This window comes from Podarcis melisellensis (assembly GCF_964234715.1).
Source record: "Podarcis melisellensis genome assembly, chromosome: 13".
NCBI classification, from domain to species: domain Eukaryota; kingdom Metazoa; phylum Chordata; class Lepidosauria; order Squamata; family Lacertidae; genus Podarcis; species Podarcis melisellensis.
In genome coordinates, this window is record NC_138545.1 from 37,068,505 (window position 1) to 37,094,710 (window position 26,206).

The 26,206-nt window shown below is 45.6% G+C and overlaps 2 protein-coding genes and 1 long non-coding RNA gene across 5 annotated transcripts in view; 2 read left to right on the forward strand and 1 right to left on the reverse strand.

Annotated features, from left to right (window-relative positions):
* The first annotated feature begins 207 nt into the window (after positions 1-207).
* ARL5C (ARF like GTPase 5C) lies at positions 208-21,534 on the forward strand. Its single transcript, XM_081884480.1, has 6 exons — positions 208-316; positions 8,775-8,835; positions 10,945-11,092; positions 15,464-15,547; positions 17,867-18,018; positions 19,688-21,534. Exons 1-6 carry the CDS (start codon positions 271-273, stop codon positions 19,734-19,736), a joined length of 540 nt encoding a protein of 179 aa, XP_081740606.1. The 5' UTR covers positions 208-270; the 3' UTR covers positions 19,737-21,534.
* On the reverse strand, positions 20,644-23,360 carry LOC309354446. Its single transcript, XR_014162308.1, has 2 exons — positions 22,702-23,360; positions 20,644-22,112 (listed from the first exon to the last, which is right to left on the reverse strand). It is a non-coding gene; the product is annotated as an uncharacterized lncRNA (long non-coding RNA).
* Positions 23,361-24,863: 1,503 nt separating this feature from the next.
* The window catches only part of PLXDC1 (plexin domain containing 1), a 61,255-nt gene continuing 59,912 nt past the window's right edge, over positions 24,864-26,206 (forward strand). For 2 of the 3 annotated variants that reach the window (XM_081884169.1, XM_081884168.1), the window contains exon 1: positions 24,866-25,091. The gene's annotated coding sequence lies outside the window, so the exon portion shown is untranslated. Of the gene's footprint in view, positions 25,092-26,206 lie in introns of all 3 variants that reach the window. The other variant, XM_081884166.1, reaches the window with a different exon arrangement.

The window sequence follows — 26,206 nt, forward strand, 5'->3', positions numbered from 1 at the left end:
CCGGAAAAAAACTTTGCCCTTCCTGTGCGCCGTTCCCCCCAGTATTTGCCATTCTCATCCTCAGACAGCTGCCCTTGCCCGGGGTTCCCTCGCGCCGGAGGAGTTCCCCCACTTTGGGAAAAATAATAATACAATCCCTCCAGAGAGGGAGGCGCGCAGGAGGAGGAGGAGCCGGAGCGCGGGCGCGCCTCTCCCCTGGCCGCGTCACCGGCCGAGGCTATAAAGTGGGGCTGGGGCAAAGGCTCGCTTAGGCGGCTGCGGGGCTCCGATATGGGGCAGCTCTTCGCGAAGCTGCTGAGCGTTTTCGGAAGCCGCGGTAGGAACCCCCTGCGCCTTCCCACGCTTTCTCGTCGCCCCTTGCCTCGTCCCCCCTTCCTCTCCTCCCGTCCCCTGCTTTCCTCTCTTTCGTTGCAAACTTTGCATCCATCCTCCTTTCTCTTTTTATGGACTTCGCTCTGGTTTCCATTCCTTTGTGTGATTTTTCTCCTTCCCTGGCGGGATTCCCCCCCCCCCGGCTTCCATTCCTCCTTTTCTTTCGCTCCCTCTTTTGGTTTCTTCCTAGGCTGCCTTCGTTTCTCTCTAGAGTTGCTCCTCTCTGTTTTGCTGCTTCTCTTCCCCTCTCGCCAGTTTCGCCTTCATCTCTCTTCCCCTCCCCGTCTTCTCTCCGCGCTTGTTTTGTTTTTGTGTCCTTTCTTCAGTCACTTTCTCTCCCCTCCTCGTCCCCTTTCAAGGAATTTAAGGCCATCTGGGAGGGTGAAATGGAGGGGAGGGGGAGGCGAGCCCTGACCTTTTCCACACACCAGAAGGAGCCTTGGGCTGCTGTGGAAAGAATGGCTTTTGCTGCGAGTTGGGTGCGAGAGAGTTGGCCTCGTTTGCATTGTACATATAAAGCACTATGATACCACCTTAAACGGCCTTGGATTCCCCCAAAGAATTCTGGGAGCTGTAGTTCCATAAGGGTGCCCAGTTCCTCTGACAAATCTGCAATTCCCAGAGTTCCCTGTTAAAGGGGGTGGGGTGGGGTGGACCATTTCATAGCTTTGTGAAGCAAATATAGTAGGGACATTGCTCAGCACCCATAGCAAACTACAACTCCCAGGGTTCTTTGGGTGGGGGCTGTTTAAAGTGGTATGATGCTGCTTTAAATGCACCATGCAGATGGGGGCCTTCTGTGGGGTGTGGGGTGCCTAAATTGTGTTATCGGTGGAAAGAGATTGCCATGTTACGAAGCGGCAGGTGGCAGAATGACACCTGTGTGGGCATCTGCCATCCAACGGGCTACTTGAGATTCCTGCATTGCAGGGGGCTGGACTAGATGGCCCCTGAGGTCCCCTCCAACTCTACAGGGTGACTGATCCTGAAAGCTTGGAGGGACGTTGCTGTTGATCATCTATAATGCAGCATTTTCTCTGAAGCAATTAGCATCTTTCATGTTTCCTTGTGGGCTGCGGTGTATAGAGCCAGCTGACGTATGCATAACTCAATATGTGCCTGGCACGCTTGCTAGGTTAAATAACTTCTGTCTGGTGAGGGCAAAAAACAGTGACTGGATTTGTGTTATTAAGAGGGCAGGCTGGGGTGTGTGAAGTGTCTGGTGTGTGTGTGTGTGTCTTAGATACAGAGGAGGAGGAGAAAGTCTGTTGGGGAACAGATGGGATAAGGGAACGAGCAAAGGCTTCCTTTGACAGCCGCGTTTAAATGTGAAGTTATTGGGAGGAGGAAAACCTATAGCTATTGTACCTCTCAGTGCATTTTCCATTTGAATCCAGACGGACAATAGAGCAAGTGGATCTAGACCAGGCATGTCCAAAGTTCGTTTCGGGGGCCTAATTCGGCCCCTGTGACAGTTTATACCGTATTTTTTGCACCATAACACTCACTTTTTTCCTCCTAAAAAGTAAGGGGAAATGTCTGTGTGTGTTATGGAGGGAATGCCTACGGGTGGCATGCCTACGGATTTTCCTCCTCTAAAAACTATGTGCGTGTTATGGTCGGGTGCGTGTTATAGAGCGAAAAATACGGTAGTTTATTTCCTGAGGTAAAATCCTAAAAAAACCTCATCAATTTCAATCCTAAAAAAAGGTTAACAACTTTGGTCGGCCCTCACGGCCCTTCACTTCATCAAATCTGGCCCTCTTTGAAAAAAGTTTGGACACCACTGATCTAGACAAATCCATTTCCTTGGGGAATGTTGTGTGTTGGCTGTGGGAGGAAGCCACCACCCTCCTCCTGGTGACTACAGGAAACTGTGGAAGGTTCAGATGTCTTCTTTTTGTGTGAGGGGGGATGGCACAGCTCCTCTTGTTGTCTGTGTTTGGTACAGCTCGCTTGCTCAGGCAGGTGTTTGGTGGCAAGAGGATTTTCCATCCTTTGTTCAGACCATCTTTCATGTTGGTGAGGCCCTTTTGTCTGACAATGAAGAAACCCGCTTCTGCTCAGAGCCTTTTAAGACCTTGGGGGGTGGGAAGTGATAAAGACCTCTTTGTGAGAGATTCTTGTCTTGCACACCACTTGCATGCTGGCAAGTTTTGCATTTCCGCTTCTAAATACACGTTTATACGCAGAGGTTACTTTACACTCCTGCAGAAACACTTGTGACCGCATGTGTTAGTAGGAGAATATTTTCCTGTGAATATTTTCACAAAGCAGGCACAAACCTGCATGTAAGACGCACGCATACTTGCATATAGACCTCGTTCAAAGTGCTACAAACTGGTGTTTGTGCATGTATTGAACACACAGCTGTCCTGGGCCAGGGAATGCAGCCTTTTTCCAACCTGGAGTCCTGCAGAACTACAGCTCCCAGCAGCCTCCACTAACAAAGCCATGTTATGGCTGATGGAGGTTGTAGTCCCAAGCCCCAGGTTGAAAGAGGCTGTCAGTCTTCGAAATTAGCCAGGTGTGTTCTGCACCTGACATCTCCACCATCTGGAGGTGCATGCCTGGGGTTCATTGGATCGGGACTGTTTTTACCCACTGACACCACATCCTGTAGAATTCTGTCCGTTATCTGCACGATCGGAATGAATTTCTGGAACCAAAATGCTTTTTCTGTGCAGCCTGAGCAGGAGCAGTCGCCATTAATAATAGCCAAATATATACAGTGGTACCTCGGGTTAAGTACTTAATTCATTCGGAGGTCCGTACTTAACCTGAAACTGTTCTTAACCTGAAGCACCACTTTAGCTAATGGGGCCTCCTGCTGCTGCCGTGCCGCCAGAGCACAATTTCTGTTCTTATCCTGAAGCAAAGTTCTTAACCTGAAGCTCTATTTCTGGGTTAGCGAAGTGTGTAACCTGAAGCGTATGTAACCTGAAGCGTATGTAACCCGAGGTACCACTGTATGTGGGCTGTTCCTGGATCAAGCAACTTTTCTTCTTTGAAGATCTCAGAGCTCTTAACCTAGCTCCAGGTTGTCATCTGAACTAGCTGGATGTTTAACTGAGAATCAATCACAGCCAGTCCATCATTTGGAAAATAAAACAAAAACGGCAATTAGACATTCTCTTGCCCTGCTCTTCACCCTCTCTGGGTGCTCTTCCTCAGCAAGATGTGTCTTTGAAGTGTGATGATGCCTCTTGCTTGCAATGGATGGAGAGATTTGTTTGTTGAAACCTCTGGCTTCTGCACAGCTGGAATTTAGCCTACTGCAGGCAAGAGTCTCATCCATTCTGAGTCGTACCTCAGAAGTCAAATGGAATCCGTTCCGGAAGTCTGTTCAACTTCCAAAACATTCAAAAACCAAAGCACGGCTTTAGATAGATAGATAGATAGATAGATAGATAGATAGATAGATAGATCAGCTAAACCTCAAGGAATCTGCATTCTGGGATCTAAGAGGACCTAATAGGGATTCAGCTGAAATCAACAAAGTGCTTTCTGTTGGGAGGACATCCCCATCCTACACTTGTTTTAGAAGTCTGTCATTCTCTCTCCCTTTTGGTTTAATGCAGGTCAGGGATGGCTAACCTTTGGCCATCTAGTGGTTCCTGGGCTCCAGCCCATGTCACTCCTAGCCAGCATGGCCCAAGGAATTATGGGTACTGTTGTTCAGCATCATTGTGAACGCCACAGGCCGTTTATCCCTGATGCAGGAGTCACTGTGTTAGCTTGTGTTGCAATGCCAACAACAAAGACTACAGTTGCACCTTGGAAGTCGAATGGAATATCCGTTTGACTTCCAAAACGTTTGAGAACCAAGGCATGGCTTCCTACAGCCAGTTGGAAGCCGCACAGATGTTTGGGTTCCAAAGAGCGTTCGCAAACCAGAACACTCACTTCCGGAATTGCGACATTTGGGAGCCAAAACGTCCAAGTACCAAGGCATTCAGGATCCAAGGTGTGACTGTACCTAGTTTGCATCTGGCCCCTGGGGGGGCTCTATGAACACATGTGGCCCTTGGCTGAAAAAAATTCCTTAATTCCAATTTTGTGTGTGTGTGAATACATGCCTCATGTGTTATTTCTGACGTTTGAGGCCATGCAGTTAATTCTTCACTTATTCACTTTTAATTTGTATACCGCCTTTCTATACAAGGCAATTTATAAGCTGAAGAAACAACAAAATACACAGCAAAGACCACACACCTCATAACAATCTGAGCCAACGCAAACAAGTTATAATAAAATCATCGAATGTATATCGAGTGTATATCGAATAAAGCAATATTCGATCATACATTAGAATATAATAAAGCAATCAGTAAAATTAAGTTTCAGCAAATAATAATTGAACAGTTTGCACTTGACAGTTGCAACAAAGAATTACTAAGCTACACTTAATTAAAGTAACAGCAATGCATAAAATACCACAGAACATAACAAAACCACTAATGGAGTCTGTGATGTGAGGCCAGTCTTGGGATATGTCTCTGGAGAAAACCAATTCTTCCATTGTGTTGATTCTTTACCTTGCAGTAGAATTTCCTTCCTTCTCCAGAAAGCAATTTAACTGTTTATCTGATGGAGCCACCAAACACTTTCTTAATAGGTAGGGAGTTGATATTTTAAAACATGGCTCTTGGCCAAAAACCACAAAAAAGCCTTTCTTGTTACCTAATCTGGCCATATATGGAATTTTTGCCCTAGCCGTATGTGGGAGATGGGGAGAGACAGATTATCATCTACAACTTGCAGCGTAAAACAAACTTTTCCTGAAATGTTCATGAACTAAAACACTTGTCGGGTGGGGAGTTGTTCACTGAAGTCTTGGCTTTTAACCTCGGCCATAACCAGGTACAACCTGTTTGTTTTGTGTCCCAATTTCATCTGTGTACTCTGCTACATAGTTGGTTTCTAAAGTGCCCAAGGGATGGAACGGAGGAAAGTGAAATTCCATTCGTACCTGATTTTTTTGCTGATATGAATAAAAAGAAGTATAAAGGCTATATGCAGCTTGTGCCAAACTTTTCCCTTGCTCCAGGCATCCTTTGGACTCTACAATTGTGTGCTCTGATGCCTTTGCTACACTGGCTGGGGGTTGCTGGAAATGCAACGGTTGCTTCCAAGTCTTTGCTTTCTTGTAGCTTAAGTTCGAATTGTGGTTCCTCTTTGAGCTCTGTAAGGTTCTTGGTAATGCAAGGGGCAAGTACAGTGGTGCCTTGGTTCTCAAACGCCTTGGTACTCAAACAACTTGGAACCCAAACACTGCAAACCCGGAAGTAAGTGTTCCGGTTTGCGAACTTTTTTCATAAGCCGAACATGCTCTGTTTTGAGTGTTAGGCTTCCAATTTGAGTGCCATAATTCCGTTTTGAGTGTTACGTCGAGGTCTGTCTGCTTTTTATTTTGTGTTTTGGTTTTTGAGGCTCTTTTTCTTTTGTTTTTGTGACTGTGTGGAACCCAGTTCAGCTATTGATAGATTAATTGATTGTGTGTCTGCAGTACATTGTTTATGGCTTTCATTTAAGGATTAATGGTCTCGTTAGATAGTAAAATTCATGTTAAATTGCTGTTTTAGGGGTTGTTTTTAAAAGTCTGGAACGAATTTGCATTACTTTCTATGGGAAAGTGCACCTTGGTTTTGGAACACTTTGGTTTTGGAACAGACTTCCAGAACGGATTAAGTTTGAGAACCAAGATACCACTGTAATGAAAAAAGGGGATGACAAAGTGAGTACACACATGCAGTCCACGTGTTGGTTTGCTTGGCTCCTAATACTAAGCCATGGTTTGTTTTTGAAACAAACCACAACTCATCCTATAGGTGACCAAACAAACCATGGCTTTATTACCCCAAATTTGGATCCCACCCCCAGCTCTTCTTACCTTATTCCTTTGTAGTTTGGTGAAAGGTTTGGTGGGGTGGTCGTAGAAACCATGGTTATGGAAGGCGACTGGGGTCACACACATAATGCCACAGTTAAAACAATCAAGGTTCATAACCCAAGAACAAACCATGGCTTCAGATCACGGTTTTCATAGAATTGTAGAGTTGGAAGGGATGACAAGGGTCCTTTGTTGGCAGTAAAGACACCACACTCAAAGAGGCTGGACGGGATTCACACAACACTAAGCTAAGGTTTAGTAAGTAAACCATAGCTTGGTGTTATGTGCGATAGCAAAAGATTGCTTGGTCGATGTGGATGCCACAGCTTTTGGAAGTATAGAAACAGAGCCGGACCCATAGAAACAGAGAGAGGAACTTGTACAGTTTCTCCAGTGTTGGTGCTCCTCTGATCTGTGCCAAACAGTTGCTATTTGAGTCTGATTCATTGTCAGTAATTTGTAATGACAGCTCCCCAGCGGGAGGGCGGGGTGTTGTGTGAGGATGCAAGACTGGGTTGTGCGGGGTTGCAAGGCTGGGTTGATGGGGCCCTGGCAGTTGCACAAGGATGTCTAAAGAGGAACACACTGGCATGGGAAAAAGCTGAGTTTGGGATGCTCCAGGACATATTATGCCTGTTGTTTGTTGTCTTCCAGTTAAACTATTCATGTATAGCCACTGTTTCAGCTGCAAAAGGTTATGCATGTATGACAACCAAGCGTCTTTGCATAAGTAACTTTCTCTTTCTGTTTATAAGAATGCTGAATTGCTCTTTGTCGCTCAAACTTGGGCAGCATGGCGGTAGTCTTCTTGTGCACAGGGGAGTATGCTAGCTAGAGGATGTTAGGTTTCTGCTTTACTGCCATTGCTGCCAAGGAGAGTTTGGGTCATGCAGTTTCCTTTCCTAACTCTTCCTTTTTCAGTTTGCTGCTTTGAAAGTGTGCAGAAAAAGGGGCACTTTGCACTTCTTCAAGCAAGGTTAGGAAACACATCTTTCTCTCCCTCCCTCCCTCCCTCCCTCCCCCCCCTCTCTCTCTCTCTCTCTCTCTCTCTCTCTCTCTCTCTCTCTCTCACACACACACACACACACACACACACACACACACAATATTCACACATGCACATTTATGGCATAGATGCAAATCTAGAAAGAATTACTGTAACCTAAATAGAAATTCAGTCTATTGTGCCAGAACGGGGAAGATTTTGATCAGGAGAACCCAACATCGCTGCTCGGTCTACTCTCTAGCTGCTAACTATTGATGATGGGCAGGTTCAGCTCCCCTCCCTCCCCCTTTCTGCCTTCTTGGGGTGATTGACATTTCAACTGGACTTAGATAGGCAACCCTTCAAATGAAATATACCTTCCGAGGGTGAGGAAGTAAGACGCATGGTCACCTTAGAGATGGTGGGACTGCATATGCCGTTCTGAGTTCCTTGGAAGAGATTGAGAAAAGTCACATTCACCTTCTAGTAGTCAAAAGTCGAAACCTGATTGGGATGACTGACTCAGACTGGTAGGACTTTCAGAATAGCTGTGAATGAGCATGTTTGGTACATGTGTGGAGTCTAAGTTTGGTATTAAGAGCATAGTGTTACTGCAGTGGCCCATGGCATTTCTGAGGAGTGGGGCACCCCTGGAAATCTCTTAATCAACTACAGTGGTACCTCAGGTTAAGTACTTAATTCGTTCCGGAGGTCCGTTCTTAACCTGAAACTGTTCTTAATCTGAAGCACCACTTTAGCTAATGGGGCCTCCCGCTGCCGCCGCGCCGCCAGAGCTCGATTACTGTTCTCATCCTGAAGCAAAGTTCTTAACCTGAAGCACTATTTCTGGGTTAGCGGAGTCTGTAACCTGAAGCATATGTAACCCGAGGTACCACTGTACAGGTTTTGTTGTTGTTGTTGTTGTTTAAAGTTGTGCATGCAAATGATTCTAGGGTGAAGGTAAAGGTACCCCTGACCGTTAGGTCCAGCCGCGGACGACTCTGGGGTTGCGCTCTCTGTAGGCTGAGGGAGCTGGCATTTATCCACAGACAGCTTCTGGGTCATGTGGCCAGCATGACTAAGCCGCTTCTGGCGAACCAGAGCAGTGCACGGAAACGCTGTTTACCTTCCCTCCGGAGCGGTACCTATTTATCTACTTGCACTTTGATGTGCTTTCGAACTGCTAGGTTGGCAGGAGCAGGGACCAAGCAACGGGAGCTCACCCCGTCACGGGGATTCAAACCGCTGACCTTCTGATCAGCAAGCCCTAGGCTCTGTGGTTTAGACCACAGCGCTACCCACTGAGTCCATAAAAACAGTATAAGGCTGTGCTCCCCACTCCACCCCCCAGCCATGATTTCATTGGTAATATTGGGCAAAAAGCTACCCTTCAACTTTACTTTTTCTCCAACTCCCCGATCACAGTTCAGTGTATGGACCAGTTAAATAAATCTCAAACTGTATTTTCCTTAGAAACTTGTTTATAAAAATCTTGAACATCTGTTGTGTTTTATTCCCCTCTAGAGCATAAAGTAATAATAATTGGCTTGGACAATGCTGGGAAAACCACCATCCTCTACCAGTTGTGAGTACCTCCATCACACATTGAATTTTTATTTATGTTCAGCTTACTGGTTAGCTATGAGGGGTTCTGTGAAGCATGCACACCATACATTTAACGCAACCACGCAAAGAATCCTGGGAACTGTAGTTTAAGGCTGCTGGGAATGATAGCTTTGTGAAGAGTAAACTCCAATTTTGAGGGGGAAGTTTGCTTTAAATGTGCTTTAGATGTATGGTGCATACACAGGTTGCATTGGGACTTGGTGCAAGGCTGAGCCTGTTTCAAATGTCAGGGCTAAACTGTGCCTCACACATGGGGAAATTCATACAGGAGGGGAGCTTCCATGTCTGCACATTGCAAAAAGCCAGTCTTATCGTCATACAATGTCTGCTGAGCATTGACCAGTTGCTCCCACTTTGCTTCTCTCGAGATGGGGAGAAACAAACCAGGACGCCTTTGCTTCCTGTTATGTCTGAACCAGGACTCATGGTTTGTCCGGCTTCCTGATAACAGCCAACAACTGACTAATAATCGTTGCTTGATAAGGAGAAGACAATTGCTGATTTGGACATAACAGGAAGCCAAGGCTTCCTGGTTAGTTTCTCTTGTTCACATCCAGTAAAGGAGCAAAGTAGAAGTGACCAGACAGTGTACACTTGCATGTTGTTTGTTCACAATATTGTGTGACGTGCAGATATGGGCCTTTTGTACCTAAATGGTGCAATTTAATGGTGCAATTTTGGTGCAATTTTATGGGTAGCACTCGCTATGGGTGGTGCTAGAACTTAGCTGAATACAACTCTTTGTACCCAAAGACAATACCTGAAATATTAATAATATAATATAATAATATAATATAATATAATATAATATAATATAATATAATATAATATAATATAATATAATATAATATAATATAATATAATATAATATATAATGAAAGATAGATCAGCTAAACCTCAAGGAATCTGCATTCTGGGATCTAAGAGGACCTAATAGGGATTCAGCTGAAATCAACAAAGTGCTTTCTGTTGGGAGGACTTCCCCATCCTACACTTGTTTTAGAAGTCCGTAATTCTCTCTCCCTTTTGGTTTAATGTAGGTCAGGGATTGGTAACCTCTGGCCATCTAATGGTTTCTGGGCTCCAGCCCCCATTACCCCTAGCCAGCATGGCCAAAGGATTTATGGGTACTGTTGTTCAGCATCATTGGGAACGCCACAGGCCCTTCATCCCTGATGTAGGCGTCACTGTTGACATTTCCATTCCACCTTAAGGAACAGGCGTGAGATTGTTGCATGTCACATGTCTGTTTACATTCCAGCACAGTATGCTGGGAACTTCGGTTTGTGTATAGCTTATGCTTTTGCTGTTGTCTCCAAGACGACATGAGAGACGACATGTTCTTCATCCAGCCCCCATCACCCCTATCCAGCATGTGGCCCACATGTAGCCCTCAGCCCTTTTGGTTGAACACTGTGATGTGGAATGTTCTCCCCAGGGAGATTCTTCTGGCACCTTCATTATACTGTATACCTCTAGGAGCCAGGCAAAAACATTCCTCTTTAACCAGGCCTTTGGCTGATTGACATCCAATGCCCTTTAAAAAATGTGTTTGGGAGGGGCGAATTCTTGAGTTTTTTTAAAAAAATGTGTTTTGTATTTTTATATTGTGATTTTATCTTGTGAACCGCCCTGAGACCTGCAGGTATAGGGCGGTATACAAATTTTAACAACCACAACAACCTTTTCCCATTGGCCTTTGTGTATTGCACAAAGCTGTGTATTGCACAGCTCCCCAATGCCAAGGCAGGGTTATTGTTGCCGGAAATCAGCCTTACCCTCCAGTCTGGACCCTTCCAAATGTTGGTGGCCTCCCATCAGCTTCACCCACCATGGCCAATCGCCAGGGAAGATGGGAGTTGTAGTCTAGCCAACTTCCATAGAGATTCGGGTTGAGGAATCCTGTGTCACAAGCCTTCCCAGCATCTCCAAGGTGTTGTAGATTGTTAATCGGAGCCAGGGGAGGAAGGCCAACGTGTCTCATAAGCCCAACTCATTTTTGCAGGTTGGAGGGTGGCGAGGTAGCTGTTGAGGGCTCAGGCAGCTTACTTCTCTGATCTCCTTCCAGCCTAATGAACGAGGTCGTGCACACATCTCCTACGATCGGCAGCAACGTGGAGGAAATCGTCCTGCGCAAGACACACTTCCTGATGTGGGACATTGGTGGGCAGGAAACCTTGAGGTCTACTTGGCACACCTACTATTCCAACACAGAGGTGAGCTGCATGGGTTCAGCCAAATAAGGCAAAAGTAAATTAGGGGGTTGGAAAGCGGGTGGCGCTGTGGTCTAAACCACAGAACCTAGGGCTTGCCGATCAGAAGGTTGGTGGTTCAGATCCCCACGACGGGGTGAGCTCCCGTTGTTCGGTCCCAGCTCCTGCCAACCTAGCAGTTTGAAAGCACGAAGTGCAAGTAGATAAATAGGTACTGCTCTGGCGGGAAGGCAAATGGTGTTTCTGTGCGCTGCTCTGGTTCTCCAGAAGCGGCTTAGTCATGCTGGCCACACAATCCAGAAGCTGTCTGCGGACAAACACTGGCTCGCTCCCTTGGCCAATAGAGTGAGATGAACGCGCAACCCCAGAGTCGTCCGCGGCTGGCCCTAATGGTCAGGGGTACCTTTACCTAAATTAGGGAGTTAGACTAAACATTAGAAGAATTTCCGAATGGCACAACCTTGGAAGATGCTCTGCCTTATTAGCAGAGGCTGGGCGGCCAACTATTATCAGGCAGGCTGTAGCAGAAGTGGATTTTCTGGACTGGCAGTGGGCTGGACTTAGATGACCTTTTAGGCACTTCCCAGTTCTGATTCCATGAAAAGAAATATTGCAGCGTAGAGAAGATCCAGAATGAGTGGCCCTCTGCACTAGCAAACATCACATCTCCCTGACACATTACCTACCAGGATGTAAGCATGCTCCTCTCAACCCATTCACCTTCTGCAAAGCAACCTGTTACATCCAGATTGGGGTGAGATTAGCAGACGGTTAGGTGTTTTACAGAAAAAGGTGCCTGTAAAGAAATGCAGATTATTTGAGCCATGTGCATTTAGAAGAAGACTCCAAGTGCCCTTCTAGGGTCACTGGCCAATTAGACCTGGGCGGCAATTCTTTCCCAATATAAACTAGTGCTCCAGGTTCCCTGCCTTTGAAACAGTGACTAAGACTGAGCTACAGATCATGTTTTGACCATGAGCTCACTAAGTTGCCTTAGGCTAGTTGTGCTGCACTCAGTCTTGTGAGCTCCCACTCCCAACCTGAAGTGCTGCTGTCCATTCACAGCTTCCTGGCCTGCTGTTTGTGAGATCTAGGTGTTAGTGGCTGCTTAACAATTCTGGCTGGAGAAGAGCCATAACTCAGTGAAGGACATATTTTGCATGTGGAAGATCTCAGGTTTGGTATACCAGGTAGAGATGAGACAGATGATACCCCTGCCTGTCAATTACAGTGGTACCTCAGGTTACAGACGCTTCAGGTTACAGACGCTTCAGGTTACAGACTCCGCTAACCCAGAAATAGTACCTTGGGTTAAGAACTTTGCTTCAGGATGAGAACAGAAATCGAGCGGCAGCGGCGTGACGGCAGCAGGAGGCCCCATTAGCTAAAGTGGTGCTTCAGGTAAAGAACAGTTTCAGGTTCAGAACGGACCTCCGGAACAAATTAAGTTATTAACCAGAGGAACCACTGTACCTGATGTCACAATGACATCAGGTGACCTGTTTTCCTTCACCTGCATAGTTACAAAGGCACATCAGCTGATGGACTTTCAGCAGGGAGCTTGCGCCACACCTGACATCATCTGTAGGGCTAGTGGGCATGGCTTGGCCGAAATTTCCTTTTAGGCCAAATGAGGTGGCTCAGCTTTGAGTTTCTCCCCAACTTGCTGCAGACAACACTGGGCTGGAAGGACCAATTTCTGACCTAGTGCAAGTTTGGAAGGCTGGTGTCATGGGTTTAGTTCATTGTGTTCTGCACTGCCTGTCCTGGAAATTGTCTCACGTTGCAATGTAGTTGGTGGCCAGTTCAGGACATCGTGACTCACCTGCTATCTGATGAACAGAAATATCTGTCCCCTCAACTTGCGCTGTTTGAAGTTCCAGCGTAGAAAATGCACACAGTAATTTTGAACCCAAGTGTCAGTGGTTTGCAGAGGCGACGTGTTAATTTGAGCAAGCTGAAATTTTAAAAAGAGTGAACCCCCAGAAGTTCCAAGGTGGATTATAACTTTGATCTGATTTTAAGGGAAGATTATATTTACTTGTGCTGTATGCTTGCGTATATTATTGTACAGTCATACCTCGTGTTGCGTTTGCTTAGGGTTGAGCATTTTCAGGTTGCGTCCCGCGGCAACCCGGAAGTACCGGAAAGGGTTACTTCCAGGTTTTGCTGTTCACGCATGCACAGACGCTCAAAATGACGTCACGCACATGCGCAGAAGTGGCGAATCGCGACCCGCACAGACATGCAGACAGGTTGCTTTCTGTTCATGTTGTGAACGGGGCTCCAGAACGGATCCCGTTCGTAACCAGAGGTACCACTGTACTTGTAGTGGCCTGTGGTTTCAAGCATTAAATATCTATCGACTCAGTATGAGGTAGATTCCTCTGGCAAAAACCATAGCTCAGTCACTGTGCACATGCTCTGCATACATAAAGCCCCATAGTCTCCCTCTGGCATCTGCAGGTAGAGAGGGGAAAAGACAGACCCTTCCTAAACCCCCAGAGAGTCACACACAGGCTGTATAAATAATACGAACCTAGATGGACTCACAGTCTGACTCAGTCAAAGGCAGTTTTCCTTGTTCCTCTAACAGTATTCACAGTTGTCTCAAACCCAAATAGCCGTGTTCTGTCTACTATTTTATCCCTCTTGGCATATTTACACTGCAAAATACCTTCCCTAACCCGTGCTTAGCTAGGCTTTGCTAGCCTTTCTTCCCAGGTCGTTGGGAATGAGGCTAAAATAATATTTTGTTGGGAGGAACGAGACTTGAGCCCTGTCTGCGTCACATGCAGCTCTCGCGTCTGCTCTGGCAGAACAAAGCCAGGCCGAGACACGTCCGTTTGACTGCCAAGAGGACATTCTTGACATTTCTAGAAGCAGAATGTTCCCGCCCCCTTCGTTTCCCCCAACCACCGTCTATGTGTTTTCTCAGTTTTTGCCTAGACACCAGATCAACAAAACAAGACAATCTACTCACCCAAAATAAACCCCTTTTAAAAACATTTTCCATATCAATTATGTATCGCTTATGAAGTTGAGAAAACTCGATGGCCCTGTGTATTTTTTCTCTCTCTACCCCTCCGACAAAAATTTTAATTTGGTACTCAAATGCGTAATTTCTTGGCATGTATAAATTGAGCAGTTTTTGTTTCTGTGCGTGTATGTTGCATAAATTTGATGCTGTTTATGGCAAGCGACCGGGAAGGGCCGTAGCTCAGGAGTAAAACATTTGCTTTGCATGTAGAACAGGGTTTCCCAAACTTATGTTTCCAGCTGTTTTGGGGCTACAGCTCCCATCATTCTTCGGTACCAGGATCAGTGGTCAGGAGTGATGGGAATGGTAGTCCAAAAATAGCTGGAGACCCAAGTCTGGGAAACCCTATTGTGGAAGGTCTTAGGTTCAGTTCCCCAAATCTCCAAGTTGTGATGGGAAAAGACTCCTATCTGAACCCCCATCCCAAGAGCCGCTGCCAACCTGTGTAGACATGGCTACATGGACCCAGTGTTCTGACTTTGTATAGGGCAGATTCCAATGTTCCTAAGCAGCAGAGCCAGGAGCTATACAGAGCCTATAACCAAATTCCTGCTCAGCCATGACCTCTGCCATCCACCCCTTGGCTTTTTTGAGGTTTTGCCCAGCTTTACTTTGATGCTGTTTTTTCTTCTTCTTTCCCCCTCTTCCATAAAATTTTATTTTTTCATAATGCAGTACAGTGGTACCTCTGGATACGAACGGGATCCGTTCCAGAGCCCCATTTGTACCCAGAAGCGAACGCAACCCGCAACTGCGTGTCTGCCCATGCGTGGATCACGATTTGCCGCTTCCGCGCATGCATGTGATGTCATTTTGACCGTCTGCGCATGTGCGAGCGGCGAAACCCGGAAGTAACGCACACCGTTACTTCCGGGTCACCACGGAGCGCAACCCCAAAGTGCTCAACCTGAAGCACATTTAACCCGAGGTATGACTGCACAATAAAACCCCCCCACAAACAAATCTATATGAAAACAAAAACTGGAGGCGCAAGGTCTTCTGCTACCACAAGGGGCTCTCTCCAGCCCGCCCACCCCCCAATTGGCCCAGGAGGGGTTTGAAGGGGCCCCCAGAACATCGTGCAGAAGAGGAGATTGCCTCATGTTTTTTACATGCCATTTGAAAGACTAAAAAGCTGGACTTGGGAGAACTTCAGGAGAGGGAGGTCTTTCCACAGAAGTGGAACCTTGTGGGGTGGGGGGTGGGGAGAGCTTCCTGATAGGGATCAAACAACAGCACCCAGCCTTAATAGGTTTTAGGTTTCAGCCCCGTAGCTTTGGATTCTGTTGCCGAGATGAGCTCATAGCTTTTGGTGCTTTCTGCTTCCTTTGTAGTTTGTCATTCTGGTGATCGATAGCACAGACCGCGAGAGGCTGACAGTGAGTAAAGAGGAACTGTACAAGATGCTTGCTCATGAGGTGAGTCTGCCTTGCCACACAGCGTACATACAGAGGTGAGGCTGTTTTGCAAGCTGTATATTAACCATGAGCCAATGATGCTTGATGACAACCAAAGTTGAGGGTTCTTATATTTCAAAAAATGAAAATCAGGACAATTTGTTGAGCTTTGGGGGGGGCAAAGTTGTTGAGCTTTCTATCTATATCTGTCTGTCTATCTATCTGTCTATCATCTATCTATCTATATCTATATCTATATCATCTATATATATCTATCTATATCTATATCTATATCTATATCTATATCTATCTATCTATCTATCTATCTATCTATCTATCTATCATCTATCTATCTATCTATCTATCTATCTATCTATCTATCTATCATCTATCTATCTATCTATCCATCTCTATCTATCTCTATCTTCTTTCTTTCTTTCTTTCTTTCTTTCTTTCTTTCTCTTTCTTTCTCTCTCAATTTGGCAAGAGAGAGGAGTTTTTGAGCTATTTTTAATTATACAGTGGTACCTCGGGTTACCTACGCTTCAGGTTACATACGCTTCAGGTTACAGACTCCGCTAACCCAGAAATAGTGCTTCAGGTTAAGAACTTTGCTTCAGGATGAGAACAGAAATTGTGCTCCGGCAGTGCGGTGGCAGCAGCAGGAGGCTCCATTAGCTAAAGTGATGCTTCAGGTTAAGAACAGTTTCTGGTTAAGAACGGACCTCCGGAACGAATTAAGTGCTTAACCCGAGGTACCACTGTATTCGCCAAAATCTACACTACCAACATGGGCTGCCATATGTCCAGATTTTCCCAGACACTTCAGCGATTTCCACCCAGACACTGCTTCCGACTGTAGTATTCCGGCCATGTCCGGGAAATTCTGGACATAGGGCAACTCCACCAAAGTTGCTGGACTAATGCTGCCTAAAGGCCTGACTTGCACATGGCCATTGAGGTGGCAGAGTTCTGTGGTGGTCCGAAGGGACTGTTTTATTTCAGACTGGGCGAGGATCTCATTTTTGAATGTTCTGCCCTGGAACAATCACCCCACAAGTAGAAAGCTAGCTTAGCAAGCAGCAGGTTGTGCAAGAGCCTTCCCTCCCCTCTTCACATGGAAAGCAGTGGCCTTCTCCTCATGCCAATAAAGATTCGCTCATTCATTCCCCACCCTGGAATAACGCATTCCATTCTGCCATCTCATTCTGCTGCCTGCGTGTTTAGACCAGGCTTGACAGTTGAGCACAGATTGCCTCAGGGAAGAGGCCAAATATTCATTAAGGTGCTTGATGATACATCTCCATCAGAAGTGAGGAACCTTTGGCCCTCCAGATGTTGCTAAACTTCAACTCACCTAGCAATGACAAGGGATGATGGGAGTTGTAGTTCAGAAACATCTGGTGGGCCAAAGGTTCCTCACACCTGAGGCGGCCAGGAAATACCTAGTTATTTTAAACGAGTCCAAGTCTTAGGAGCAGATCAGTTGTACTGAAGGATTTTGTTGGTGTACTCTCAGAACCTTTTCCTATCATCTTTGAGAAATCCTGAAAAAGATAAGATGCCACAGGAGTGGAGGCAGACAATGTTCCAATCTTCAAAAATGGAGGAAAGGAACATCTGGAAAACTACAGGCCAGTCAGGCTGACTTTTGACACCAGGAAAAAGATATTAGAACTGATGTTCAAGCAAGTCTAATTGTAAGCATTTTAATAACAATGCAGTGATTAGGTGCTCACATGAATTTGTAAAGACTGAATCCCATCAAATTAATCTTATTCCTTTAAAAAATTGGTTTACTAGGCTAGTGGATTGTGAGAATGTTGTGGATGTAATTGATCTTGAATTCAGCAAAGGGCCCACCACATATATTGGTTAGCAAACTGGCTAGATAATAATCTCCTCAGATAAATTCAAGGCAAATTGGCTAGTTAATAATCTCTTCAGGTAAATTGGCTAGATAATAATCTCCTCAGGTAAATTCACAACTGGTATGAGCAGCCTAAAATCACCCAGTGAGTTTCATGGCTGAGTGGGGATTTTAATCTTGGTTCGACACCCTAAGCACTAGAGAAGATGGTCAGACAAATAATTCAAATGCTGCGGGTACACAGAGTTCAAATGTGTATCTTGCACACGTTATCTTCTGGTGTCCTAAGATGGACCTACATTTGGTTACTACAAATATTAATTTGGTGGTCTAAGGAGCTTTTTTTTATGGCGTGACTCCCATATCTTGAAGCTGTTAGTTTTATGGGTCAGTCCTGTGGTTTTGGGTGGGCAGTAGTGTGGGTCAGAGAGCTGGACGTAAACGGGGAATTTTCTCCTTCCTCTCCCCAGGACCTGCGTAATGCAGCTGTGTTGATTTATGCCAACAAGCAGGATGTCAAAAATTCCATGTCTACCTCTGAGATCTCAAACTTTCTTACCTTGAGCTCTATCAAAGACCACCCGTGGCATATTCAGGGATGTTGCGCGCTCACAGGAGAGGGGTGAGTACCACCCGTTTAGGCCAGTTTCGTAATCTCTGGTTTGAAATGGGCTTGTTTTAAACAATCAAAAAAATATGATTAGCCACGTTTGTCAGGTCTGGATGAAATGACAAGGTGTAGCTAATTGCAACAACACTAGAGGAGGGAGGAATGTGTGATCCAAGGGCTCATGGCGGTTTGTTCCTGTCACGGTAAAACAAAATAAACGAAGCACCTTCCTACATCCGAGAACTGGTGCTTTTTGGTGTTTTCTAGTGCTAAAACCCTTAATTTGTGCATTAAAATTGTTTTAATTGTCCAAAACCAGCTGTTTAAAAAACAACACACACACACACACACACAAAAAACCACAAGTATTTATATATAAAAGAAATTGCAAGTTACAATTGCCATCTTAAATATTGTGAGATATATGTTGCATTTCCATGTTTTAAAAAAAATAATTTTAAGGATGCTTTTAGTAATGCTTTGCAGGTCTAAAGACCTCAATTCATAACTTAGCCATTTTAAAAGGATGTTTTTAAGCAACTGCCGTAGAACAATAGGGTGCATAGATTTTTACAAGGTTTGCAAATTTAACAGAGCTCGTGTTAACCATGCTTTTCTTTCAATAATCCTTTGCTACTTCACCAATTTTGCCCAGAATTTATTTTAAAGAATCCTGGGACTTTAAGTCTTAGGCACCAGTGTTTTTATCTCTTTCAAATCTGCATCCTGATTGTGGGATGTAAAGGAGACATAAAGGGTGAGACAGAAGGAGGAATGCTATACAAAGTCTTGTTTCTTTCTTATGAACATAAATTTGTTTACTGTAATCAGTGAAAACTCATATAACTGATTGGAGGTTTCTCTAATCTGGTGACTGCCCTAATATTTTTCTAATTGAAAAATATTGTCCATTCCGTCCCCCACTTTAGCCAACTATTGTTATTTCTGATAATGTGGCTTCACCATTTTTGACTCGGGGGTCATCCTCAGTTCTGCTTGTCGTTGGCCTAGAAAGTAAGAATCCGAGAGGTTTTCCGCTTGTTCCGTGCTTTCTATAGTTTGCCACTGAATTGGAACAAATGTCATTCTGCAGAAAAACTGATTGATGTTGAGTAAACAGCACGTTTCCCCGAAGGAAAGTAGGAGGACAGTGTGGGTGAGCCCTCAGTCTGGGTTTAGAATGGAGATAGAATGAGAAGAAGGGACGTGGGTGGCGCTGTGGGTTAAACCACAGAGCCTAGGACTTGCTGATCAGAAGGTTGGCTGTTCGAATCCCCGCGACGGGGTGAGCTCCCGTTGTTCGGTCCCTGCTCTTGCCAACCTAGCAGTTCGAAAGCACGTCAAAGTGCAAGTTGATAAATCGCTCCGGTGGGAAGGTAAATGGCATTTCCATGTGCTGCTCTGGTTCGCCAGAAGCAGCTTAGTCATGCTGGCCACATGACTCGGAAGCTGTACGCCGGCTCCCTCGGCCAATAAAGCGAAATGAGCGCCGCAACCCCAGAGTCGGTCACGACTGGACCTAATGGTCAGGGGTCCCTTTACCTTTATGATGAGAAGAACAAATTAGGAGGAAGACAAGGTACTTGTCCCTTGGCAGACAGCAGTGATAATATGGGTTGGTTACTAGGAGCTGTGCTTTATGATTTCCCCAGCACTAACTCTTCCTCTCTGCTCCCTGCAGCCTTCCAGCTGGTTTAGAATGGATGATTTCTAGAGTTGCAGCCAAGTGACGTCAGCCAAAGCTGCTTTTGGGAAGAGGAAAAACAAACTTGTCCGTGTATTTATTTCCATTTGGGTGTTTTTTACAAACACTCAGGACTTACTGGACCTTGACACTTCCCTCCCCCACTTTTCTTCCCAAAGCCACCAGAACTTGATTTTATACATTTCTTAAAACATGGACCATTATAGAAAGCGATTATGAATTGTGCCTGCAGAGATGGGGGAGGGGAGCTGCTTCTTGGACCGACTTTGCCTTACGAAAAGGGACCACGGCACGGCAGAAGGGAGAAAACTTAACGGCTTTGCTCAAGCACACTTTTTCAAAATGTCAGCCTTGTTTGGGGCGGGGAAAGGTTATGAAAGAGCTAAGCATCAAAAAAGCAAACAGTGCCTTCAGCCTTCCTGAAAAAGAAACATGCTTTGCTTTATGATTGTGGGATCAACACAAACCGTATGCCTTGACCTTTCGCTCGGGGCTCTGACATACCTGGGCTGGGCTTCCCACATTGAGAAGATGCGGAGGAGACTTCTGGAGCCGATTCTTTGTGTTCCCAAAGGGTTGTTCCCATTTCACTGTGGATAAGTAGATGACAGAACAATCTGGGCACTGAGTTGCTCTTTGGTGCTTCTTTTCCAATCCATTTTTGCTAGAGTCCTGACCTCCTTCCTTTTGCATGCGAACCTGGCTTGCTGAGATTGAGAAAGAGCTGTCTCAGCTGCATCTTCTGAGGGGGATTTCTCTTGGCGTGCCAAGGCAAGTCTGGGACATGAAATCTGTAGGAAGCCGTGGTGTACACAGAAAGCAGTTCCAGTAAGAGTGGCAGAATTTTCGTGTGGGGGGAGAAAGGTCAACCGCTACCACCATAAGCTAAGCAAGGAAGAAAAACTTGCTAAGTTGGCATGACAAGCTTATTTTTAAACCTTTGTGCAAACACCAGGAGAGTTTGGAGGAATGGGGAACAAGAGTTCACATGTGACTCAGCCCCATCACTGCCCGGTCCTGAGAGTCTACAAAACCCCTGCTGCAAGCCACAGAGGTTGGGGCCAGACCTAGGCATGGCTGGTTGTACCCAATGTTACTCCTACTCAGAGGAGACCCATTGAAACGAATGCACATAATTTGCTTAGGTTTGTCATTTCAACGGGACTGCTCCGTTGAATTTCGTCGGCCACAACCCGCTGGCGACTGTACGCCTTGTAAACAATTGTTTTCGTTTGCAATTAATATGCAGTTTTTGTGAATGTGCTTTACACATGTAGCAGAATGAGGCAGTACAGGAAACAGGACCATTTGGACTGCAGATGAGGGGGTATTCAAAAGTGGCATCCCTCGTGTTTTTTTAAAAATACTTTTCCTGCCCCCCTAAAGAAAACTCACATATGAGAGAGAATATTCTGGCACAGCCCTTTTGCCTGCTAAGCTAGTTTTCCATTTGTGTAGAGTTTTACAACTATAATACATTCAGAAGTGTCATTTCAGGATGCAGTCTCGAATGGTGCAGGCAACTCAACTGTGTGACCACCACATGCTGCTGCACGTGTGGGCCAAGACAAAGAAACTAACATGTAGTGCCTCGGTTTCTCCAGCGTGAAAAATGGCACCCAGCTTTGGAGGCTGTACAATATTCTTTATAAAGGTACAGGAATTATGTAGTCTGTAACTGGAAAGTTCTGCTGTGTTTTAACAGAGAAAGATTTCCCGCTCACACATTTTAAGCGTTCTCCCATTGTGGGTTTTCTTTTTAATATTTCCAGACATGATCTGTTTGGAGGGGGGTTTTTTAATTAAAACATTTCTTTATTAAATGTGTCCTTATATTTTGCACATTCATGACTTGCTACTTACTGCCAGATCTTCCTGCAAGCAAAACCTTTGTCCCATGTCAACCCAGGCCACAACTACGTGTGACTTCCTGCCCCACCGCAGTATCATATGACTTATCAAGGTCCTATGCAACTTTGCACCTGCAGATGTTAGCAGCTGCAGAGTGGCACCGCAGTCATTCCTTGCCTGGAACCGTACAGGTGCTGCGGTTGGTAAGCCTCATCCGAAGCACATAACTCGGGTTGGTGCATCAAATCTTAAAACTGGCTTGTGGCAAACCGTATTTTCTGAGCAGGCTAATAGTGTCATCTAGAGCATCTCTGATCATGCCAGTTCTCTGGCAGGTGGATAGCCTGCCTTTTATTTCCCTTGTATACATTATGAACCTCTGCTCGGAGGTCCTCTCCTGGACCTGGTCAGCTATCTGGCTGCTGAATTCTGCACTAGCTGCAATTTCTGCACAGCTTCCAGAGGCAGTCCTGGATCGAGTTTCAGTTTATTGGTTTTCATTCAGTCCATTACTGAGCATGACGCCAGTATAGCACATCCATTGTCACACCTGGGGATGTAAAGGAGAAGTAATGGTAAGTAAAGGGTAAAGGACCCCTGGATGGTTAAGTCCACTCAAAGGCAACTATGGGGTTGTGGAGCTCATCTCGCTTTCAGGCCGAGGGAGCCACCGTTTGTCCACAGAAAGCTTTCCGGGTCATGTGGCCAGCAGGACTAAACTGCTTCTGGCGCAATGGGACACCGTGACGGAAACCAGAGCACACAGAAACGCCGTTTACCTTCCCGCCGCAGCGGTACCTATTTGTCTACTTGCACTGGCATGCTTTTGAACTGCTAGGTTGGCAGGAGCTGGGACAGAGCAACGGGAGCTCACCCCATCATGGGATTTGAACCACTGACCTTTTGACCAGCAAGCCCAAGAGGCTCAGTGGTTTAGACCACAGGGCCGCCCGTGCTGCATGCACATTGATGACAATGCAGTCCAACTTCGCCAGAGGACCCCAACCAGAATTTTAATTATAACTTAGCATGGGGGATAAAATCAACCCCTGTGATAGCCCGCCTTAGAGGACTCATTGGGCTGACCAAGACCCACCCTCAGGAGACACCCATCTGCAAAGTAAGGCAGGATGACCTACTCCCAATTCAGATGGATAGCTCAGTTGGTTAGAGCATGGTGGCGATAAAGCCAAGGTTGCAGGTTCCATCCTCATAATGGGGTTGGACTAGATGATCCTTGGGGTCCCTTCCAACTCTCTAGCCACTCTAGAAGGATCCCAGGGTTGATGGTTTTGAAGGGATCAAGTAGAATTAACAGGGTTCACATTCCCCATCTCTCTCCTGACAAAGGCAACCAAAGTAGTAGTGTCCTTTTCCAAAGCCAGACCTGGATCCCAATTGAAATGGATCTAGGAACTTGATCTCATCCAAAAGAGTCTGGATCTAGTAAGGGTGATGGGAGTTGTAGTCCAAAACATCACTGGGGCTTGTAAGGCTGGCATATAGGGTACTTTAGGGGCTTCAGTCAGTCTTGTGTTCATTTTGTGGAGAAAGAGCTATGCAGAAAGACGACCTGTTGGTAGGAAAAGTCTCTCCAGCCCACCAGCCCACCCCAAATCTCTCTCAGGCCACTAAGAATTCATAGGGGGTCCTGCAATGCTGTAACTTTGCATACCACTTATTAGGAAGGAATTCTGCTGTGTAGTTTTGCATCATGCAAAGCTGAAGTTCTTCCCTTCCCTTCATTGTGGTTAATCTCAACCCCGGTCATGTAACAGGCAGGGCTGGCCCAAGACATTTCGGCCGCTCAGATCTTTTACAGTGGGGGATTTGTAATCAAATATTTGGCAGGTTATTTTGAGTCAATATCAAAGCCTCACAATAGGAAAAACATGTGGAAAACAAATATTAACACAGAACACTGACTACCTTCTTCCTTTTGTGTCTTGGCTGCTCTGCTATAATTAGAAAGTACTTTTTGAGTTGCCAAGAGGCTCTTGGCCTGACCCAGGGCTCATCTGCACCATCACAAATCTCGCTTCACACCTTGCCTGTTCCTGCATTTTTGGACTAGGAACTACATGACATTTTTACTGTCCGGCTACCATCTTGGGTGTTGTGGAGCAAAACCCCACTTTTATCTCACTCGTAGTAGTGCAAAAAGGTTTTATAAAATGATAATGGGATGTTTTCTCTCATAATGTGTGTTTAGCTTGTCAGTCTACACAGTGCTATTTTTTTATATACAGAAAAAGAGGTGCTGAAATTCACCATGAACGCCTCCCTTGTTCTCTTATAATGACGATGGCGCCCACCTGAGAGATGCTGAAAGTGAGTTCCAGTGAGTTCTGGCTAAAAAAAAAATCCCTGAGTCTACCAACTGAGAAATGTCTGCAGGCCTGGAAGCTTTGTAAAAAATTATTAATAATAACAATGGTTCAGGTCTCTAAGCAGAGCATAAGATTCAGCTCTCAGTATTGTTTAAAGAGGGACGCAGGTGGCGCTGTGGGTTAAAGCCTCAGCGCCTAGGACTTGCCGATCGAAAGGTCGGCGGTTCGAATCCCTGCGGCGGAGTGCGCTCCCGCTGCTCGGTCCCAGCGCCTGCCAACCTAGCAGTTCGAAAGCACCTCCGGGTGCAAGTAGATAAATAGGGACCGCTTACCAGCGGGAAGGTAAACGGCGTTTCCGTGTGCGGCTCTGGCTCGCCAGAGCAGCGATGTCACGCTGGCCACGTGACCCGGAAGTGTCTTCGGACAGCGCTGGCCCCTGGCCTCTTAAGTGAGATGGGCGCACAACCCCAGAGTCTGTCAAGACTGGCCCGTACGGGCAGGGGTACCTTTACCTTTACCTTTATTGTTTAAAGAAGTCGTGGATTTTGCTGGGATTGCGGTTTGAGGTGCAGGTGTGGCAGAATTAAGCAATATATAGGGTTGTCAGGTCAGGAGTATCCCAGACCCCAAGGCTTAAGGTCCCAAACCTGAGACCTAGGGATGGACCCTGGTGATATCATTAAGCATGACACATTTACCACAGTTCAGCACCTGAAAAGGAAGTGCAGAGGTATTTGCAACATATGCTTGTTGTGAACTGCTCTATAGTTTGGTGGTTCCCCCCCCTTTACTTTTCAAAAGAATCTTTCTTAAATTTCCTCTCATTGTAAAAACTAAAAATAAATAAATAATAAAAGCAATAAGATGCAAAGAACAAGAGTCACTAACAGGCTCAAGCCACCTCAGTAACTATAGGTGACTCCCCACTTAGGCGCATGACTGCGTATAGGCATGGCGCAGGGAAATAAATAATTAGATTTAAACCACGAAAAGGATGCGAAAAGAGCAAGGAAAGCAGCTAGCAATCCCAGGAGCCTTTGCAACTGCAATCCCAGAACCCTTTGCAGCAACCATTGAGGTCTGGGGAGAATTTTGAAGGTTGGGAAAAGAGGTTTGGAGGGAACGTTTGTGGTGGAATTTGGGGTTCTTTTGGCAGAGTTTCACTGACAGCCACCACTGCCACCATTCATGCCTGTCTGGTAAGTGCTGCTGGTTCTCCTCCCCCCCCCCCCGGGGTTTCCAGAGACTTAAGAGGTTGTTTGCAGGCTTTTTAGATGGCGTAAGTGGAATGTCGCCTGTACAGTTTCCTTTCTCCTGCATATATTTCCTTCACAGTATTTTCAGGGTTTCAAGAGAAAGAAAGAGCTCCAAATGTCTATAGTCTAGTGCACATGGTATAAATAAATAAATGCTTTCCGTGTTTCCTCAAATGAGTCCTTTTATCTTTTGTCCCCTGGCTGCCGTCAGTTTTTGTGTTATTTCCCCCTCTAAAATAGCACATGGCTATTTTTAAAATATTTTTTTTGCACCACTTGTTGATATTTATGTTCTGGCGCGTCTTCCAGCTCTGAGCTGCAACCACTTGCTCTACAACTCCCCACCTCCCAACTAATAACCCCTCTTTTTCCTCAGCCGCTATGTCCGTTTGAGACTTCGGAGGCAGCCTGTAGCTAATGACAACAGCTAGGGAGCCATCGCACAACCTCCCTAGGCCTCACAGTAATGGCAGTTATGGCTTCTCTGCCATAATTTATGATTAAAAATATCTGTATCATGTGTACAAATGGGTGGGCGGATGTCACAGCATAAACTCAGGTATTTGACCTTCCGTGATCTGTCTCTGAAGGAAAAGGCAGAATGGACGCTACAAGTAGATGTATATAGAAGTATATTTATTTAGAAACTTAGAGCCATGCAGTTCTCTTCATCGCTTTCGTGGCAAGTGGGGGTCGTGAGGAAGCCTTCAGAGAGCCCGACAGCATCCCCTCCAATATTTCTCCAACAACAACAACAATTTTATTACAGTATATATATATGACAAGTCATCTGACTGGGTTGCCCCAGCCATTCTGAGCAGCTCACAACAAAAAATTAAAAACACAATAAAACATCAGCCATTGAAAACTTCTCTGAACAGGGCTGCCTTCAGGTGTCTTCTAAAAGTCAAATAGTTCACATTGGACTGGGGGGAAGCATTCTTCAGGGCCAGGGCCGGATTTACGTATATGCTAAACAAGCTATAGCTTAGGGCCCCACTCTCTTGGGGCCCCCCAAAAAAATTTAAGGAAGAAAACCCTGGATGTACATTTCCAAA